The sequence below is a fragment of the Nansenia antarctica genome (genome assembly GCF_963989245.1).
Source record: "Nansenia antarctica genome assembly, chromosome: 2".
Lineage (NCBI taxonomy): Eukaryota > Metazoa > Chordata > Actinopteri > Argentiniformes > Microstomatidae > Nansenia > Nansenia antarctica.
This window is the reverse complement of record NC_137675.1, coordinates 52,313,740-52,330,304: the sequence shown is the minus strand read 5'-3', so window position 1 is coordinate 52,330,304 and position 16,565 is coordinate 52,313,740. Positions and strand designations below refer to the sequence as shown.

General features: G+C 46.3%; 1 protein-coding gene across 1 annotated transcript in view; it reads left to right on the top strand.

The window, feature by feature from the left end:
* The window catches only part of LOC308150258 (uncharacterized protein), a gene marked incomplete at both ends in the record, with an annotated part of 103,083 nt that overhangs the window by 56,365 nt on the left and 30,153 nt on the right, over positions 1 to 16,565 (top strand). The window contains 15 exons of the mRNA XM_080523109.1: positions 376 to 530; positions 868 to 1,160; positions 1,299 to 1,430; positions 1,875 to 2,004; positions 2,173 to 2,308; positions 7,148 to 8,108; positions 8,248 to 8,372; positions 8,738 to 8,866; positions 9,193 to 9,343; positions 9,471 to 9,594; positions 9,909 to 10,137; positions 10,721 to 10,888; positions 13,584 to 13,696; positions 14,108 to 14,222; positions 14,780 to 14,994. Of these exons, the coding sequence (XP_080379235.1) occupies positions 376 to 530; positions 868 to 1,160; positions 1,299 to 1,430; positions 1,875 to 2,004; positions 2,173 to 2,308; positions 7,148 to 8,108; positions 8,248 to 8,372; positions 8,738 to 8,866; positions 9,193 to 9,343; positions 9,471 to 9,594; positions 9,909 to 10,137; positions 10,721 to 10,888; positions 13,584 to 13,696; positions 14,108 to 14,222; positions 14,780 to 14,994 (3,176 nt within the window). The remainder of the gene's footprint in view (positions 1 to 375; positions 531 to 867; positions 1,161 to 1,298; positions 1,431 to 1,874; positions 2,005 to 2,172; positions 2,309 to 7,147; positions 8,109 to 8,247; positions 8,373 to 8,737; positions 8,867 to 9,192; positions 9,344 to 9,470; positions 9,595 to 9,908; positions 10,138 to 10,720; positions 10,889 to 13,583; positions 13,697 to 14,107; positions 14,223 to 14,779; positions 14,995 to 16,565) is intronic.

Below are 16,565 nucleotides of genomic sequence, written 5' to 3'. Positions count from 1 at the left end.
TCTTTCTCCATTGAATAAATAATGCCTAGTTGAATGGCTAAACAAGACAACTGTCTGGACAGTACTGCTAGAATTATTCACCTTACCGCTGCACAGATAGACAAAGGGTATAAGTCCATTCTGTTAACATTAGGTCTACTCTGCTAACAAAGACTATTCCAGTTGATTTGTCAGTTGTTGTGCATTATATTTTTGTTGTGTTTGCAGTTTGCCCTTTAATAAGTTATATATAAAAATAATTAAGTTATATATATATTCTCATGTACTGTGTCTTCGTCGGTGTTTGCGTTTGTCGTCATTGACTCCCTATCTTTCTGTTTCTCTGTCTCTTATCAACCGATGATCCCTGATACTTATCTGTTTCATGACCTGCAGGTGAAGGCAAGGAGAGGGTGAACGGCGAAGGGGCGGGGTCTGGACAGAGTCCCAACCGCGTAGTGACCCACCCGCCTAACCCGGATAGCAGGCCGAGCCCGCTGAAGGAGGGCAGCTCCCGGGACGGCAGCCCTACGCCCAGGGACGGCAAGGAGGTGAGACCCCAACCAGGTGTCCCTCACTCAGCCTGCTGCCCTGAGGGTTCATTCAGAGGCTAGTCTCTCACCTGGGGCCTCATCTGCATTATTAGCATTGAATGGATACCAGTAGTCTAGTGTATGACTCACTGTGGTCTGTCCAGAGGTTGATGCTTAATCAGCAAATGTACCAGGACCTCTCAAATCGATTGACGCAGCCAGTCATCAAATTGAAGAATCCCATTGAAGTTGGTCATCTCCTCTTATCTCTGTGTCTGTTATCCTCTCTCTCTCTCTCTCTCTCCTCTCTCTCTCTCTCTCTCTCTCTCTCTCTCTGTCTCTCTCTCTCTCTCAGACGTCTCCCTCTAACCTGAACAACTTCTTCAAACTGGGCCAGGAGGGGAAGTACCGGGTGTACCACAACCAGTACAGCACCAACACGCTGGCCCTCAACAAGCACCGCGAGGACCACGACAAGCGGCGCCACCTCTCCCACAAGTTCAGCCTGACCCCCGCCGGGGACTTCAAGTGGAACGGCTCCATCCACGGCTCCAAGGTGCTGACCGTCTCCACGCTGAGGCTCACCATCGTCCAGCTGGAGAACAACGTGCCCGCCCCCTTCATGCACCCCAACTGGGGCTCTCACAGGTAGGCTACTGTCTAACAGCCCCCTTACTCTGTGGAGCAAATGTAGTGATGATCCCTGATGCGTTGGGAATTGGCAATGCAAGGAGGCCATGTCATTCCATCACACAATGACTTATTTCTCTCCCTGTGTATTTCCAGGACCAATTGGATCAAAGCTTTCCAGATGTGCAGTAAGCCCCGGGAGTTTGCCTTGGCTCTGGCCAATCTGGAGTGTGCCATCAAACCTGTAGTCATGTTGCCAGTCTGGAAAGATGCCCTTGGACACACCATGTAAGGACACCACCATGATGGGGGGGGGGGGGGGGGGGGGTGACTGTCAGAAATCCGTCATTCTTTAACACATGGACCTTGCACATAACACCTAACATGTTGCTTTTAATAGTATAAGAGGTCGTTTTTGGAGGAAAAGCAAAAGCAGACTAATTATGATTTGCATCACCACTCTACTGCATTGAAGCCTTTTGTTCCTCTTTTAAATGCAGAGTGGTGTGAGCAATGTATGCTGAGTAGCACACGCTTTTCCACGGTGTGAAAAAAAGCTCATTGTACAACATAATGGATCGCTGCTGACTAAACAAGCCAGAGTCACCTTGCTGTTTTTATCTAACAGCTTTTTTTTTATCCTCTCTGTTTTTGCTCTCTCTCTCTCTCTCTCTCTCTCTCTCTCTCTCTCTCTCTCTCTCTCTCTCTCTCTCTCTCTCTCTCTCGCCTCAGGCTGCATCGCATGACTTCCATGGAGTGGGAGGAGAAAGAGAAGGTGAAAAAGAGAGAGAAAAAGTTGAAGGATGAGGAGTCTCTGCTGCAGGCCACCAGGGTGAAGTACACCATCCCCATCAAACACCAGGTACATCTGAGATGTGTTTTATATGATTCATATAATAAATTAAATTAAAATTAATATAATTAGCCAAAAATATTGTGTTCCTCAATACATGTTGTGTTATTGTTTGTGACAAGCTGTAGATTTGTCGTACTTCTAGTTGTTGTCCTCTGTGCTTGTCTCTGTGTGTAGGTGTGGAAGCAGAAGGGGGAGGAGTACAGAGTGACGGGGTACGGGGGCTGGAGCTGGGTCAGTAGGACCCATGTCCATCGCTTTGTTACCAGGCTACCAGGGAACACCAACGCCAACTACCGCAAAGCACTGGAGGGTAAAGGGCTATTTTAAGTTTTTAGCTTGTCTGTTTGTTTATTCCCCATTGTCTCATGTTGCTGTTAATGATCTGTGGTGTTGAGGCAGAAACTATGCCTCCAGCATGGCTCAGTGGATGTATATTGCTTCATGTTATGCAAATGCCATCTTTTTACAGCAGCTAAGACGGGCAAAGAAAATGCAGCATCTGGCCCAAACAAGCGGAAAGATTTTTTATTTTTTATTTTATTTTTTTCATTTTTTCATTTTTTTTTCTTGAGATTAGGACAATACAACATCCAACAAGAAAGACAGACACACATTAATACCCACATCGCAATCTGGGAAAAACAAAACAAAACAGACAAAAGAACACAGAAAAAACGAATAAAACAAAAACAGCAACAAAACAAAACAGCAACAAACAAAAAAAAACAGAACAAAAAACTAAAACAAACAAATAAACAAACAAACAAGCAAAAAACACACACAGGTGCTACCAGAGGGCAAGACAAACAAAATACATGTTTACAATATTTTGATCAAGTAAAGATAGGGCATAGGTTGGTTGTGATATATTACAAGTAGAGCGCCTTGTCAGAAGTGTAAATGTCCATAGAGCTCTCTGTATCACCCAGAATTCCCCTCGTTAGCTAATAAGTTCCCCACATCATTTTGCTGGACATATTCCAAAAATGGTCCCCATATCTTTTTAAAGGAGTCTTGTTTAACCTTTAATCATGTATGTCATCCTTTCCATTGTTAAAGAGGATGACATTTCCCTAAGCCATCGGGCAATACTGGGCCTGTTCACATTTTTCCAAGACAAAGCTATTAACCGTTTTGCTTGCAACAGGCTCATATTTATGAGTGTTTGTTGATATTGCTGTAGACGAAGATGAGTTGGGTACAACCCCAGGATAAACACTTTAGGAGTGAGAGGTAAGGAGACCGATGTTATCTGGAATATCATTTGAGATACCTCCTTCCAAAAATCTTTGATCTTTTCGCAGTCCCAGAGACAGTGAGATAAAGTACCTTTACATGTATTACACTTAAAACATACATCTGGATTTTTGTTATTAAACTTATTTAATTTAACAGGGGTCACATAAGTTTGCATCAGCCAGTTGTATTGTAATAGCTTTAGTCGTGTTTTCACAGTCTGTGTCTGAGCCTTTGTGCATATACTACTCCATTCGTCCAAAGTGATATCCTCCTGAAATTCTTCCCTCCAAGCATTTAGTTTGTCTATGGACGAGTCTGATGAGCCAGTCTCTAACATGATATATATAGCGGATATTCTTCCCCTACCGTTACAATTGGACGATATGGTTCTTTCTAAAGTGGACAATGGGGGTTCTTTTAAATAATCATTCTGGGCAGTTGAGAGGAAGCTCCTTAGCTGCAAATATTTAAAAAAGTGTTTTCTAGGAATATCAAATTTAGCAATAAGTTGTTCAAATGACATGAAAGTACTTTCTTTGTATAAATCTTGTACTTTCCTTAAGCCCTTACTGGCCCATATTTGGAAACCCGAATCTTCTCTCCCTGGAATGAAACTTTGATTTCCCCAAATAGGAGTGAAACCTGACGGAGATTGTGTTTCACCAAGAAATTTCCGCACATCATACCAGACTTTAATTGTGTTAAGAACAAAGGGATTGTTTGTTTGTTTTCTCAGTTTCTTGATATCCGCTGAGTAGATAAATAGATTAAGGGGTAGTTTCGGAGTAACAGAGGACATCTCAATATCTAGCCACGAAGGGATGTAGTCAGAACTAAAGTAATACATAGTAGAGCGAAGCTGAGCAGCCCGGTAGTACCACTGGATATTAGGCAGGTGGAGACCTCCTCTGTCATATGGAAGGTACAGTAAGGATAAGCGAACTCTGGGGCGTCTATCAGTCCATATGAAAGAAGTGAACATTCTTTTAAGCTTTGTAAAGAGCGATGTTGGAGGGGGCAAAGGAATATTCTGAAATAGATACAACAGCTTTGGCAGAACATTCATTTTTAGAATATTGATCCGACCAATCAGGGATATAGGTAAGGATGACCACCTATCTATCGATTTTATTATGGAGTCCACGATAGGGTCATAATTAATTGAGACTATGTGGTCAATCTCTGGTGTAATGTGAATACCAAGGTAGGTAAAACCTTCTGTTGTATTGAGAAAAGGAGTGACATGTATAGGACAGAGTCTTTCCTCCTCCTTCAGCATCATGATTGAGGATTTTGTGTTGTTTATTTTATATCCCGAAAAGACCCCAAAGTCTTTAATCAGGTCTAATCAAGTACATAGTTCTATTCTCACTTTAATGACAGCCCAAGCATAGTGAGCAAATGAAACAAAACAAGCATATATCATACAATTCATCGTCTATGCATTAAACGGAAACGTAGCATATCATTTTAAACAAGGACCAATTTCATACAAATAATTCAAGCCAAGATCTTACATTGTTCACCCTGTTCATATAGTCCCGTACAGCTAAGAGTTAAACATTGTGGAAAAAAAGGACAGGTGTCTAGAACACACACACACACACAAATAATAAAAAAAAAAAAGTATAAAAAAAAAAGGGGATGGAGATAGTGTTCTAGACGTCGCTTTCCTCTTCAAACAAAGCCAGCATAGATCGTTATTATTCGCCGTGTTGAAGTAGGCTAAGAGTTAGGCGTTTGAAAAAAGTCAAATGTTTACAATAAAAAAGAATGGAAATATACTTCCAGCCATAACTTTCCTCTTCAAACAAAGTCAAAGGAGATCAGTCTTGATCAGGCATACACACACAGGAAAAGAAAAAAAGAGTCTTACTGTGCGTTGTTCATCGTTGTTCTGCTACTCCATCATTGCTTAGTGTCTCCAAAAAATGCTCTACCTCTGTTTCAAAAACATATGAACGGTCGTTGTGGGTTATCCTCAGGCGCGCCGGGAAGATTATTCCATATCGTATAGCCTTGGCCCGTAGCCGCTGTTTAACGCCGTCAAATCGCTTCTGCTGTTTATGAACTTCCATGGGTAGATCTGGGAAAAACATAACGTGCTGATTCTTGTAGAGAACTCTCCCTTTCGCCCTGGCTGCATTTGCGACGCGCACCTTATCTTTGTAGTTTAGGAATTTCATTATCAGAGCCCTCGGTGGTGCGTCGGGATTGGACCTTGGGCCAGAGATTCGGTGAGCTCCCTCGATGATCAAAGGAAAGCGTAGTGTCCCCATATCCAGGGCGTCGGGAATCCACTGCTCCAAAAATTAGCAAGCATCTTTTCCCTCCGCACCCTCCGGGAGGTGGACCAGCCTCAGGTTCGATCTCCGACTGCGGCCTTCTAGATCAACTAGTTTGGAGGTGAGCCTTGTAACTTTTTCTTCCAGAGCGCTGGTGGTTGCGTTCAGGGTTCCGATGCTGTCCTCGGCCTCCGAAATGCGTAGCTCCGCCTGTGAGACTCGGCCAGCACACTCTTTGACTTCTCTGCTGATATTGTCCATTACAGACAAAACTTTTTCGAGTTTACCAGAGAATTCTGTTTTCATGTCGAGGATGGCCTTGAGAATATCCTCCGAGCCCACGGCACTGTTCGTACTGCTTTCCTCAGTGTTCTCTGGAGCTCGCGCGGCGCTTTCATCCTCAGAACCAGTCATTAGGCCTATACTATAGTAATGTCTTTGGTGGCCTTTTTCTTAGGTGGCATAGTATATTTCTTGCGGCTAACCTTTTAATACTAAATTATTAATGTAAGATCTTTGAATGTGAGCTTTCTTTTAAGAATTTATTTCAAACTTGTAGCGGAGCAAACAAATGCGTCTGATCAGCTCCGCGTCATTACCGGAAGAATAGCGGAAAGCGGAAAGATTTGCTAAAAACAGAGACAGGCTCAGAAACCCAGGAAAAAGAAGAGCCCGTCCCAGCCGATTCAGAAAAAGACAACAAGCTAAAGTCGGTCGTAGAGTCATCTCAGAGCACCTCACCAGGAGAGGGGCAGGTGCTGAAAGAGAAGCAAGAGGAGAACGTCACAGAGAAGATGGAGGATAATAAAGATCAGGTGGAGGAGAAGACTGAAGACAAGATGGATGTTGTCTCAAGTCCACCCGCCACCTGTCTAGATAGAGAAAAAGGTGCTTTATTCAGTAATATCCATCTGTTTCTCATACCTTTCATCGACAATCCAGATGTCTCAAGGTGAATCATTTGAATAACAAAGGCTTAACATTTCCTGATGCTTGCTGTAAGATTTAGACTGTTAGGAGACATGCTAATCAGGCCAACCATTTGGAACTTGTTTTCACAAAATCTTTGATGGTTAGTGATCAAGATAAGTGAGACTACTAATATATAGTAGTGTATGAATGTATGACATGTATCACATAGTGTGTAAGAAATGTAAATCTTTACCTTTTATTTTGACTGTTTTCCCTTGCTTTTATATTCATTCTATGCTTGTATATGTTTTTATATTCACTTTATGTTCTTATTCCTGTTGTAAAGCACTTTGAGCTGCATTTCTTGTATGAAAGGTGCTATATAAATAAAGCTTTACTTACTTACTTACTTACAAGAACTATCAAACCAAATAAAATGCAGATGCATATAACATGAAGATGTTAAGGCTTTGTATACCGCTTCAGACTGGGTGATAGATCGAAGGGTAAAAAGAGCTGATGTAAAGCTCAGTTCTTGGTTCAGACCACACAGCTGGACCCAGAGTATGGACCTGCTCTGCTGCCTAATATACAAGTAAAAGATTCCTTAAACACAGAAGTCGTAACTGTCCTTTTATTCTCTTTCATTGCCAAACATTAACTTTGTCATGTCATGTCGGCTGATCGTTAACGGAGTTCTCTCCATCTCTCAGGTGAAGTGAACAGCAGAGGCCCCTCATCGCCGACGAAACCTGCTGTGAAGGAGAAGCCTATGGAAGAAGACGAGCCCAAAAAGGAGGAGGAGTCTGAAACCAAGCCCCCTGTCCGACCCTTCAACTACGACGTGGTGAACGTCAGCGAGGGCTTCCAGCTGCGCACGGCCTACAAGAAGAAAGTCAAGGCCTCCAAGCTGGACGGGCTGCTGGAGAGACGGGTGAAGCAGTTCACCATGGAGGAGAAGCAGAGGCTGGAGAAGCTCAAGCAGGCAGCTCTGCAGCCCAAGCCTGCCGCTTCCAAGCCCCAGGAGAAGCTCAACAACACAGGGACCTCTGTCAAAACGGAGCAGGCGGTGAAGTCAGCGGTGACACCGTTAACGAGTCTGAAGGCGCAGGACGGGCAGGTAGACTCAGCAGCGAAAGACCAGGTTGTCAAAAGGCTTGACTCTGACCAGCAGCAGTCAGTAAGGTCTGAGACCTCAGGAAAGACGGATAAGCTGGACGTCAGATTAGGTTCGGCGGTAACAACGCAGGCGGCTGTTACAGGACCAGGGAGAAGAGAGCAGAAGGATGCTGCTCACCCCGTCGGCAGAGCAGCCGTCTCCCAGGAGACCAAGACCGTTGTCACGGCGACGGTGACGGACACCAAGTCGGGCCCCTCCGGGTCTACGGTGACCTCCATGACGGTCAGCAAAGGGTACTCCACCAGAGACAGGGTCACACTGCTCAAGTACGTCTGCTCCAAGAAGACCCGCTCGGGCACGGCCCTCCCCTCATACCGCAAGTTTGTCACCAAGAGCAGCAAGAAGAGCATCTTCGTCCTGCCCAACGACGACCTGAAGAAACTGGCGAGGAGAGGGGGCATCAGAGAGGTGCCCTTCTTCAAATACAACGCCAAGCCTGCCCTGGACATCTGGCCCTATCCCTCCCCCAGACCCACCTATGGAATCACATGGAGGTGGGTGAAATTGCCACGACACTAAGAACTGAAACCATTTAGGAGAACCATGTCTCTCCGTGTCTCTGTCTGGTGATGGGTGATTTTGGTCGAGTCACACCTAATGGGTCAATGAGTCACACCGTGTCCCCCCCTGCAGGTACCGTCTCCAGACTGTCAAGTCTCTGGCAGGGGTGAGCCTGATGCTGCGGCTGCTGTGGGCCTGCCTGAGGTGGGATGACATGGCAGTCAAGCCCTCCGCTGCTGTGGGGACCACCCGCACAGGTGAGTGCACAGCTATTTCATCTTCCTCTCACTCCCTCTCTCTTTCTGTCCTCCCCCTCCTGTTTCTGCCTCTGTACCTCTCTTCCCCCCCCCGCACTCTCCTTGTGCAAGGACACTGAATCAATGTCATATCCTTTTAATCATAAGCTTAGCTTACCAACCACAATGCAGACAGTGGCAGTAATATATATACGTAATGAGGTGATGATTACTAGAAACACTAGAGCGTCAGTAACTGATCAGATACGCTTGTGCGGTTGTCCTGTGGTTTAGTAGCCCATGCATGCCTATGAAGCAGTGTCCATTTTGAAGATGAGAGTCATTGGTATGTGCAGATGCTCAGATCTATCTGATTCTCTCCCTAGAAACCTCAGACACTGAGATCACAACCACGGAGATCATCAAACGGCGTGACGTGGGAGCGTACGGCATCCGGTCGGAATACTGCATCAGGAAAATCATCTGTCCCCTCGGCGTTCCCGACACTCCCAAAGGTAAAAAAGAGAAAACACACGGCATCTTCAAATTCGCCCAGGATCCCGCTGTTCCGGTCCCTACAGTGGCCTCATGAATCTTGGAAGCTTTGCCTTGCCTCGGTCAGCTTGTTCCTTATTCCCATCTAGTGTCCTCTCTCAAGTTAGATAAAGCACCTGTCCAGGCTAATGCCTACCCAAGCAACGTGAGACACAGTACCAATGGAGTTACTGTTGTTCTCTATCTACTCATTAAAGTGAAGGCATATGGCATCAAAGTCTTCTATCTTTTTGTGGGGTTGTATATCTCTTTCCCAATTCCCTATTCTCTTTTTTGTCTTGAGCAGAGGCTCACACTCCCCAGAGGAAAGGCCTGAGGTCCAGCGCTCTGAGGCCCAAGAAGCCTGAGCCAGCCAAGCAGACTGGGCCTATCGTCATGGAGACGTGGCTCTCTGAGGAGGAACTGGACCTTTGGGAGATCAGAGCCTTTTCAGAAAGGTGAGGAGATGTTGGTTCAGCCTTGGGCTGGAGCTAGAGTTAATGTGAGACACCGGTTGTGTGGTCTTTTAACTGTAACCCACTGAATGTCAGTTGCCTTCTAACCTTTTCCTCTTTCCTGATGCAGGGTTGAGAGGGAGAAGGCCCAGGCGGCAGACCAGGTTAAGGTTAGTAGTGCTCTGAAGACAGCAGAGGAGGTCAAGGCCCAATTGGAGATTCAGCTAAAGCAACAGAGATTGGCTTCTCAGCAGGTGGGAAGATCAGACAATTTTCCACCATGCACTACGGTGTGACACCTAGACTCCCAACATAGCACCCCCCCCTCAGTGTAAACCTAGGGGGCCACAAACACAAAACACAGGGAGCTGGGAAAGAGTAGTTCTAAAGGGCTAACTTTGGCAGTTGTGTGTCAATGATTCTTTAGTAGAACCATTCTTAATGTACACTGTCCAATAGAAATTCATAGTGTCATTGCAAATTTGTGTTGAAGGATGCAAAATATGTATTTGTATTCTGTGTGCAGTCCTTCACCTACTCGTTCGTTAAATCACTGTTTATGTTTTAGAAACGGTTGGAGCAGCAGAAGGCTGGTGCCATCAACCCCTCCACCGGCACTCCCACCACCCCGGCCTCCGCCACCCAGAAGGTCATGGTGGGCTCTCTGAGCAGCCAGGTGACCCAAGGCACCAAGGTGGTCCTGGCCACCAAGCTGGGGACGCCGGTGACATTCCAGCAGAACAAGAACTTCCAGCAGTTGTTTGCTTCCTCGGTCAAACAGGGTCAGAGCACCCCAGGTGAGTGTAGTTGGATTAGGGAGGCTGTTTGTCTAAAATCACATGACGTGACTGTGGTGTGTGTGTGTGTCTGATGAAGTTTCCCCGTCGTTGATGTGATGTGAAAGCGCTGTGGGAAAAGGATCGTGAGTGGAGTTGATGGCTCTTTCAATCCCCATTTTTTGTTCTTTTGAATGGTTAATTGGATCTTCACTCCTAGTGAATGTAACCATCTATGTCAACCATCAGCATGGCTTTCGTTTTTTCATTTTTGTCGCTATACCATATTACAATAGATATATTTAAGTTTTGTCAGAGTGCCTTTTTGGCCGGTGGTGTCCACTCTTATCTCCCAGAGTAATTCTGATAATCAGGGAAAGGTGAATTCCCTATAAACCTTAACAATAACAAGACTCCCAAACTGTCAATGTGGAGTGTCAACCTTTAGGTCAATAAATGCCCCAAAATTCAAGCAAATGGCCTTGAATATACTGTATATCAACGCTGCTAAAACCAACCCAGTGGACACCACTGCTATAGACGGTAGCTGTTGTGGTTGCCCGCTGGTCTGGGTGTGACTGCAGGTCACGTGTGTGTGTTGCAGCCTCCACCGGCGTGGTGGCCACCGTGGCCAGCAGCGTCACCACCTCTGGGCAAATGTTCCAGATCGCTGCCGGCCAGGTGACCATGGCGACCAAGGTCATCACTGCCAAGCTACCGCTGCCGCCTAACAGCAAGATTGTCACGGTCAACATGCCGACCACGCAAGGAGGTATGGATGGAGGGTCTCGCCGTGCGTTCGTTAAGGTCTACCCCCCCACGTAACGGTTCATGGATGAGCTATGTCACCACCGTGGAAATGGAACCCCCATGAGACACAGGCCCAATCCCGATTCTCTTTTTTACCACTTCGGCTCGTTTTGGAGTCACTCGTTTTGGAGTCACTCGTTTTGGAGTCACTCGTTTTGGAGCCATAGCCGTAGTGGTTCCCCGGGGGAAATGGGACAACCCTTCACGACGTCATCCGTAGTGTAATGAATGGGTTAATTCATAGTCAGGACAGCGCATGCGCCTTAGAGAGAGTTCGTGATATACCAGAAGGTGACTGACAGGTGTCGAGAGAACCGAAGTAAACTGGTTATACCTTTGTTGAACCCAGACTCAAGTGTCTTATTATTCTATGTCCAAGTGACATTACACGTAGTATCGTAGAAAAGCATTGACGCTCGCGATTCATTCACAACTTGAATGAACTTGAACGCTATCAATCGATCAAACAAGTCATCAAATAAAAAAGAACAATGCTTCATTATCAGACCATGACAGAATAAGCTCTAACCTGTCTGAAACCTGTGCTCCAGTGGTGTAGTATACCCACTAGGAAAGGGCAAGGACTTCCGTATACCCACTTAAAAATGTGTGAGGATACGTAACGGCGTTTTGTGACAGAACTTTCACTTTCATTCATAAAATTCACCCCGTCTGTGTTACGAAGCGCTTGACTTTTGGAATTTGCGCCTATCATGCACATATCAGCCTGTGGATAGATAACTTTAGATAGATAACTTTACATTAAATATGTCTACCATCATCCGCTGTCAAACACCACAATTTATTTTTAAATAAACATGATTGTACATCTCTGTAATCGCGCACCGATGTATTTATATGGGGAAGGCTGTGCTTGACGATTCCATTGGACTGACGCCGGGCAGAGGAACAGGGACTGTCGCCGTTTGACAAACACGCAGAATATGAGTGCTCCGGACCGGTGTCCTGCTTTGATAGTCTACTGCAGCGGTTCCCAACCTTTTTGGACTCACGGCCCACTTTACAAATCTCTACAGTATTCGCGGCCCACCTAGTGCGCGAAGCGTGTAAAGAAAAGGTCTATAATGCATTGAAATGACATTAGTACATCAGACATTAGACATCAGACATGGAAATATGTCAATGCGCGGCTGTCATGCACAAATCAGCTTGTAACGTTAGACACACAGCACATCAGCATAATAACGTTTTGTTGTTGTTGTGCTTGTTATAAAGAAAAGGTCTATAATGCATTTAAATGAATGATACAACCCATTAATAATATTACCTAATAACAACTGCTCGGATTAGATTGCGGGTGGAAATAGGTCAAAATGCGCATCATGTACAAGTCAGACGAACGTTTGATAGATAACTTTACATATGTGTACCATCATCCGCTGTCAAACGCCACTGGTAATAATTGATTTATGATTGTACATCTCTGAAATGCTCGACTGTCATGCAGCGTTGCGTTACTGTAACGTTAGACACAGCACCGACATAAAAGCGATATTTTGGTTATGCTTGTTATAAATAAAAGGTCTATAATGCATTGTAATGACATTGAACTAAGATAATACGATGGTTATCATCATTTTTCAAGTCTTTTTCAAGTAAGTAATTCCAGAAAAAGTAAATGACATTTCAGCCTCGCTTCCGTATTACGAGAGCGAAAAGAACATTTCTGTAGATGTTTCGCAATGCATGCCGGAAGGGAGTCTCATGGCTCCGAATCGAACGAGGGTCAAGATTTTCTCCGAACGGAGCCATGGAAAACCCTAACCCTAACCCTAAATGAGTAATGAATTGGGACGCCACTACGGCTACACGTGAACGCGCAAAACGGAGCGGAGGGGTGAAAAGGGAGCCGGAGTGGTGAATTGGGATTCACCCTAAATGTCCATTGGAGTTTTTAGATTTAGTTGTGCTGTCGGTTTTACTGCACTGCCCTAAAGGGGAAATGGGACAGGTTCTTTTTTACAGTGAAAGACTCCTCTGGGATCCCCAGCCTGTCTGTAATAGATACAGGTTGTCCTGTCAGAATATTGATCCCACGGAGGCTTCCTCTTGGTGTCTTGGACTCAGTCCCACTGACAAAACACAGGAGACCTGCCGTGCTTGGTCAATGAAATCTGCTCAGATCATCTGCAAGAGGGGCAGAGGAATTTCTACAGCAGATGGCTCTGATTGACAGTTTGGTTGTCATTTGACCTACTTTGGTACACTGGCACATTGACTCCCTGCCTGAACGAGGGGGATGTGAGGCAGATTTGCGCACAGAAAAGACATGTTATTCTGATTTTGAGGCGATGCATTAGGCATAAACACTGTCCAGGCAAAATAGAACCCTTTGTTTGTGGACAGAACAAGCAGATTGTCTTTCCTCCACATCATTCGTTTAAAAAAAAAAAAAAAAAAAGAAAAGAACGTGTTGTTACCATGGGGATAGTGTTCCTGTCAAAGTGGAACAGCTCCTCCAAAAGCTTTTCCTAAAATGAACTGCCTCTGTCTTTTCGCCTCTTGTTAGACTCATTATTAAAGCAGTGACAGAAGTGAACCACCCACACACACACATGCCTCGCCACTGTTTATTCTCCACTGCTGCTCCAGGCCTGGGTGTGAATGGCCAGTAACATGCTGCCTCTCCTCCTCAGGTGTGGTGCAGGTCCAGCAGAAGGTCCTGGGGATGCAGACCTACTCCACATTCCAGCCCCGCACCGCCGCCATCAACATCAGGCCCAACACCGCCGCCTCCACCACTCAGCAGGTAGACACCCGGCTCCCTGTCTCTCCTCTCTCTCTACGTCCATCTAGCCTTAGCCATGTCGCTCTCTCTCTACTTCTGTGCGTGTATCTCTCTCCTTCTCTCTCTCTCTCTGTGTCTCTCTCTCTGACTCTCTCTCTCTGTGTCTCTCTCTCTGACTCTCTCTCTCTCTGTCTCTCTCTCCTTTTCTCTCTTTCTGTGTCTCTCTCTGACTCTCTCTCTCTCTGTGTCTCTCTCTCTCCCTCTGTTTCTCTCTCTCTGTCTCTCTCTTTCTCTGTCTCTCTCTCTCTCTCTCTCTCTCTCTCTCTCTCTGTCGGTCTCTCTGTCTGTGTGAAAGAGGGGTAACTTTAATTAACTTAAGTGAGTGTAAATGAGTGTACAGTGTCACTTATCCCTGGTGGTTCTCTTGCCCAGGTGATCACCACCGGAGCCCAGATCCGGCCAGGCATGACGGGGATCCGCTCGCCCCTGCAGCAGGCCACCGCCATGGGCAAAACCATCATCAGAACCCCCCTGGTGGTACAACAAGGTATTCTCCCAGCCAGTAGGTCTCCCTCTCTTCTCTGCGGTCTGTCCCTCCCTCGTCCCAACCCCCCGTGGCTGCATGACTCTCCCACTCAGCATGGGCGTCGGTGGACCGCTGCTATGAAAACGCAAACTTTATTAAACTATATTAAATTATACGTAGAGCAAATATCGATTCGGCCTAATAAATGCTGCTTTTGTTTTCTACCCTCATTTCACGTGGCTTGCTTGTTGGTGTCAAATTTGAACTAGAAACATGTTGATTATACCTACATTTATACCTACATTACGCCGTCTAATGATCGCAAGGTTGGCAGATCGGCGGTTTGAGCCCCGGCTGGCCACATGTCGAAGTGTCCTTGTGCAAGACACTGAACCCCAAATTGCTCCCAGTGAGCGGGCCGGCGCCTTGCATGGTAGCTTGCCTCCATTGCTGTGTGAATGTATGTGTGAATGGGTGAATGAGAGGCCGTCGTAAAGCGCTTTGGATAAAGGCGCTAATATAAGTGCAGTCCATTTATCATTTTACAATTTCTTGTTGATCCTGTCTCTCCTCTCCAGGCCAGTCCCAGCAGGTGGTGGCTCAGATCATCCGGGGCCAGCCTGTGTCCACAGCCGTCTCTAGTGCCAGTCCCATGCAGACCACTGCAGGACAGAGGCTGGTGGGGGCCATGCCTCCCCCCCGCGCTGCCCCCCCAGCCCCAGGGCAGTCCCCGGCCCCGCCCACCCCCCAGGGTCCACGACCACAGCAAGGCCAGCTAACGCAGGGAGCACAGGTGAGGGTGCTCTCTCTCTCTCTCTCTCTCTCTCTCTCTCTCACTCTCTCTCTCTCTCTCTCTCTCTCTCTCTCTCTCTCTCTCTCTCACACACACACACAGAGCTCCTCTTGATTCGGTAGAGGTTGCTTCTCTGTCAGATTATTCAATCAGTCTTTTCAATTGACTGACTCACCCAAACGTCTCTTTGATGACGGTGCTGGTAGTTATGGTGATGGTGTTAGCATATGCTACTATGCCATGCCGTTCTTTATTGTATGTCTGCCTCATAACTGCCCATACATTTATCGTTTTCTCTTGAAACTTCACTCAGCAGCCAGGAAACTCTATGGACAGACAAAAGGTTAGCAAGTTCATCATCACCTGGGTAGATCTGGGGCTGGTGTTTCTACAATCTCTCCCTTTTCCCGTGGATTGTGTGATTTGTCTTAGTTTTGTGTTCTGGCTCACTGACTGCCCCCCCTCTCACTGTAGCTGTGTTCTATCTATGTCTGTAACCTCTTTCTCACCATCGGGCCGACGTGGACCCAAACGGTACTGTGCTGGCTTGGATGTTTTCTTTTCCCATCGTCCTCTCTGGCACAGTTCTGGCAACTGTGGTGGACGTCTAAAGGCCAAGCTCCACCTGCTGCGTTGCGTCAACTCGCCATCGGCGTTGCGTCAACTTCCCGTTGTCCAAGCTCCACCTACTGCGTTGCGTCAACGTCAACGTTCTACTCTAGCTCCACTGTCATTGGTCAATTGTCAATTGGTCTCATTGTGACGTCTGCGTCCACCGTCAAAAATCTAACTTTTTTGAATGTCTACTTTTGACGCAGCCATCGGACGCAACGCAACGCTGACGCAACGCAGCAAGTGGAGCACATTTCATTGATTACAATGCATTTGATCCCAATTTCGGACGCAACGCACATTTGACGCAACGCTCGATGGCCATGGTGGAGCTTGGCCGTAACACAGCACAGCAGCACAGCATAGTTCAGTACAGTATAGCCTGGTTCAGTATAGCCTGGTTCAGTATAGCCTGGTTCAGTATAGCCTGGTTCAGTACAGCTTGGTTCAGTATAGCTTGGTTCAGTATAGCCTGGTTCAGTATAGCCTGGTTCAGTACAGCTTGGTTCAGTACAGCTTGGTTCAGTACAGCTCGGTTCAGTACAGCTTGGTTCAGTACAGCCTGGTTCAGTACAGCTTGGTTCAGCACAGTTTGTTCAGTATAGCCTGGTCCAGTATAGCTTGGATCAGTACAGCCTGGTTCAGTACAGCCTGGTCCAGTACAGTTTGGTTCAGCACAGTTTGGTTCAGTATAGCCTGGTTCAGTACAGCTTGGTTCAGTATAGCTTGGTTCAGTACAGCTTGGTCCAGTATAGCTTGGTTCAGCACAGCTTGGTTCAGTACAGCTTGGTTCAGTATAGCTTGGTTCAGTATAGCCTGGTTCAGTACAGCTTGGTTCAGTATAGCTTGGTTCACTATAGCCTGGTTCAGTACAGCTTGGTTCAGTATAGTCTGGTTCAGTACAGCTTGGATCAGTATAGCCTGGTCCAATACAGCAGGGTAGTGTGAGATGGGTACGG